Here is a 4,166-nt window from a genome sequence, read left to right as displayed (position 1 = left end):
AGGAGCAGAATGATCCCTTCCCTTCTTCTGTGCTAAACAAGAATAAACAGAGCAACACATGCCTTTCAGCATCTCCTAAAACTGCAGAACTCTAGTGTTTGCATGCATGTTCGGCTTTAAACCACTTGCAAACAAGTTCTTCCTTCTGCAGACTTAGAGATTACTTGGAAGCACAGCTTGCTTGGAAGCATTAGCCACTTCATGATTTAAGACATCATAAGCAAAAGAAATCAAAGTGTTTCTCCTCATCAACTAAAACGGCCAAACAACATGTTAAGATATTTTTATTAATAAATTCTTTCTTTCTTGGTCTAATTTTATGTTGTCCTTTTTGCTCTAGTCTCATCTACCTCCAGTTTCTTCCTTAGATTCCTGTGCTAGTAAGACACCAACAGCAGTGATTAACCAAAAAGTACTTTGAGCAAAATAAAATAAAGCACTTCTGGGCATGAAAGGAAGGGCTGTGTACTACATTTCAGTCTAAAAGGGAATCATCTCATTCTCAAGACATTTTGTGACTAACACAACAAAAAGATGCCAAGAGCAGCTGTGGTTGGAACTATCCACTATGGTATCTGGAAGGTATAACTGGTGGATAAACAGCTCCCATTAGGATCAATGCTCAAGACTATCTACCTTCATTTCAAGGTTTGCATTTATTCATCTTATCCTACAAGTGAATTGACATGATACCAATGAGTCACGTGCCCACTTGTGTTCTGGTAAGAGGAACTTCCAACACCTGCAGATCAGTTTCACCTCAAACATTTAAGTGCCTTCCACTGCTGCATGTACACAAAAAAGCTCTCCATAAAAGTATCAGCAGATGCATTAGTCTTGAAAACTGTATTAATTATAAATTAAATTTTTTCAGTTGTGTGACATTCCTGATTTACAAGAGATGACATCAACTGCTTCTTCATTAGAGACTCTCCACAATTATTTTGCTTCACCACTCATGCACAAAATCCATCCATTCTTTGCAAGAAGGTCACAAATTTAATGGGAATCCTACAAAACTAATAAATTTAAAGAAAGAACTGAAGTGCTGAAAATCAACAGCAAGAAAAGCCCCACAGAAACCTACCACGTCCTAATTTTTTTAAATTAACTAAGAAATTCTAAGTAGACAAAATGTATCTAAACACATAAAAAAACTTATGCATAACTATTCTGAAATTGATTTCATCTTGTATTAGAAGGACAAATTTTTAACACATGTAGAAATAATTGTATTTTTTTGTGAAACTGAGTGACTTATACAAACCTGTGCCTTCTTCCAGGACTTCCAGTCTCGTAGCTCAGTTTTATACTCCTCCATTTTCTTTTCATATTCTTCCATGAATTCTTCAATTAATTCATTTATCTCAGCCTGAATTTCTGCTTCATAGGCTTCTTCATCTGACCTCTGATCAACCTCTTCCCTTCAAAACAGCAATTATCAACATGCTGCATAAATTAACATAAGGGCTTCAATTAAGTCTGTAATATATAATATAAATCTACTTCTCCATGAATTAGTTTCATTGTACCAGTGTGTTCTATTTAAAACTACTAGCACAGATACTGTAAAAGTCAACAGTGGGTAGTTACTATACAGAATGATTGTAATTACTTTTTCTTTACTCATTACCTGTAGAAATTCCTTTCTGGTACAGTAATTACTTGTTATTTTAACCTCCCTTCTTCCCCACACTCAAAAGAAGTAGTGGCAGGCTCAGCCAGTGCCAGGCACTACTAAAGTCTTACTTTTGCCCTGTTCATATCAGAATTTCAAGATCCCAAATTAACTAATCTTATTACAACTCCACTGCAGGCAAATGAAATACAAAAAGTGTTATCAAAACGTACTTCCTCAAATAAAGTTTCAGGGGTGTGTTAGTAAACTTCTGGAAGGCACGGAGGGATTTAATTTGTTTCCAAACTTTGATAATGTTCTTAAGTAACATTCTGTCTTTTTCTTGTTCAGCATCACGAAGTCTTCTGGTTTGCCTAGAAATACACATACACAGCACAATGTCAGTCAGAACTCTGTGACTCAGTGGAACAACAAAGCAAAAACTTGGGATACCAAAAGCCAAGTGATGTGGGTTTCAATCTGATTGATGGCTGCAGCAGTTTAAATCCAAGGAGCATTAAAACCCAGACTTGAAGATGGCAGGACTTGATTTCCTTCTGTACTCGTCTCTTGCACTCTGAACAATCTGACTTCAATTAAGTTCATTCTCTAGAGATCTCAAAGTTTTCAGAAATGCTTATTACAGCTGTACACAATTAAAAACATTTTAAAGTCAGTTCATGTAAGCAACAGCCCAGGGAATATACACTGCTGCTATGAAGCAATGCTTATTCCATGCATACATTACAAAAGATATTTTAAACTTCACGTGCTTCCAGCTCCAGTTAAAAGAACTTGCAGAGGTGAAGTAATGTAGTAATGTAAGTCCTCTGACAGCCCTACAAGATTCTTAACAGAAACAAAATTAACATGGCCTTTTTTCTGTCTCAGAATTGGTATTTCACATTTCCACCCTCCAATCTGGTTGTAAAAGTGTTATTCATTAGCACTTTTAATAACCAACACACATTTCTGATGTAAGGATTATGTGTCCATGCAGCACAAACACAGGCTGTTTCCAGCATCACCTTGCTAGGTAAACATGTCTAGTAAAAATAATGTGATTTAAAAAAAATAAAAAAGATGTAGACTAACACATTACTACTTGTAATATTCAGAGCATGTGGAAGACAGAGACTGAGTTATAGCTGAGAGAAAAAATACATCATACATTATTTTAAAGCACAAGAAAATATAGTAAAAACAATAAACAAAGAAGAAATACAGACTTTTCAGAAAATAGTATGAGTAACTTTCCCACTTCATTAGGTAGCAGTTTGAATATTACTTATCCATGCAGCTTAACCACCTTTTCTTTTTAGTCTACCAGATGAAACTAGAAGATGAAACTTAAAAGACATGAGGAACAAATAGGTCAGTAATTACACTTATCTAATGCATTGGATTTGGAAGCAGGACCCCTCAGTAGAGAATCACCTCTGCTAAAATACATCAGCCACAAGAACCTGAGTCACAGAATCTGCAGCACACGTTGACTTTCTCCTTCAGGAAATGAGAACAGTAGGGCTGAAATTGCTAATTTGCAAGTTTTCTGTATTCAGAAGACATTTCTTCCTCAAACCAATAGAAAAGTACAGCTGTGATCTTCAGACAGCAAAACATATACATCTGTTATGTTATTGGAGGGTGGAGCAAACAATTAGGTTGTTTTCCATGTTACAGTCTCTTCCTGTCTAGAATTTCTCATGAGTGTACTACATTGACCATCAGGGAAATGCGATGTTCGAAGAGAGACAAGGCAGGTCAGATGTTTTTACCAGCATATGTGGTCCAAGTTAAATACCATAACAGCAAAAATTCCTGAGCCCATCTGAGCTTCATATGTGTAACAGCTTCCAACAACAAAGCTGGAGCCAGAAAGAATTACAGATATGAGAAGCCCTAGAATAACACCAGCCAAGCTCATCTCACGTTACTTACGCAACACTGATCTCACTGATTTCAGCTGAGTTTCTCCAGATTCCTAACAGCATGACACTAAACTGAAGCACTTAAGACCTCGAAAAACACTGGAGAAAACCAGAAGGAATATTCTATCTAATTAGAAGTAAGCATCAAGTCTCAGGGTTGGTGTCAAAATCCAGAAATCTCATGCTTTCCCTGGTGAGAGCTCCTGTCTCTGAGGTACTGTATGGGAACTGCACACCTCCTGCTCCTAGTCCTCTTGCATGTGTTAAGAGGATACCAATAAAAGCTACCCATTTTCAATAGAAGGAAGTCTTTGTCCTTCAGTAATAAGACACTATAGACTACTTTATGTCCTGTACAGATACCAATGTCCTACACAACAGTGTGCTTGAAGAGTGAAAATCTGAAGAAGCAATTCCCAACCTAAGAGGAGTGTGTGGATACATAAGTGTAAGCAGATGTAGATTTCAAGGCTGAAAGTAAAGTTGTGATTAAAAGAAAATGTTTTTTAAATATTGTGTTATCATGTGACCTATTACATCAGGTTAAACTTCTGTTTATTTAAATTAATACATCATTGCCTACTTTTAGATTGTGAAAAAAAAACTTGCAGACTTTT

The 4,166-nt window shown here is 36.3% G+C and overlaps 1 protein-coding gene across 1 annotated transcript in view; it reads right to left on the bottom strand.

Moving 5' to 3' along the window:
• CC2D2A (coiled-coil and C2 domain containing 2A) overlaps nt 1–4,166 on the bottom strand; it is a gene marked incomplete at its 5' end in the record, with an annotated part of 43,328 nt that overhangs the window by 29,521 nt on the left and 9,641 nt on the right. Inside the window, 2 exon segments of the mRNA XM_009069942.1 lie at nt 1,268–1,424; nt 1,852–1,992. Of these exon segments, the coding sequence (XP_009068190.1) occupies nt 1,268–1,424; nt 1,852–1,992 (298 nt within the window).

This window comes from Acanthisitta chloris, unplaced genomic scaffold (genome assembly GCF_000695815.1).
Source record: "Acanthisitta chloris isolate BGI_N310 unplaced genomic scaffold, ASM69581v1 scaffold1052, whole genome shotgun sequence".
Lineage (NCBI taxonomy): Eukaryota > Metazoa > Chordata > Aves > Passeriformes > Acanthisittidae > Acanthisitta > Acanthisitta chloris.
The sequence above is the reverse complement of the archived record's forward strand: the minus strand, read 5'-3'. Positions and strand labels throughout refer to the sequence as shown.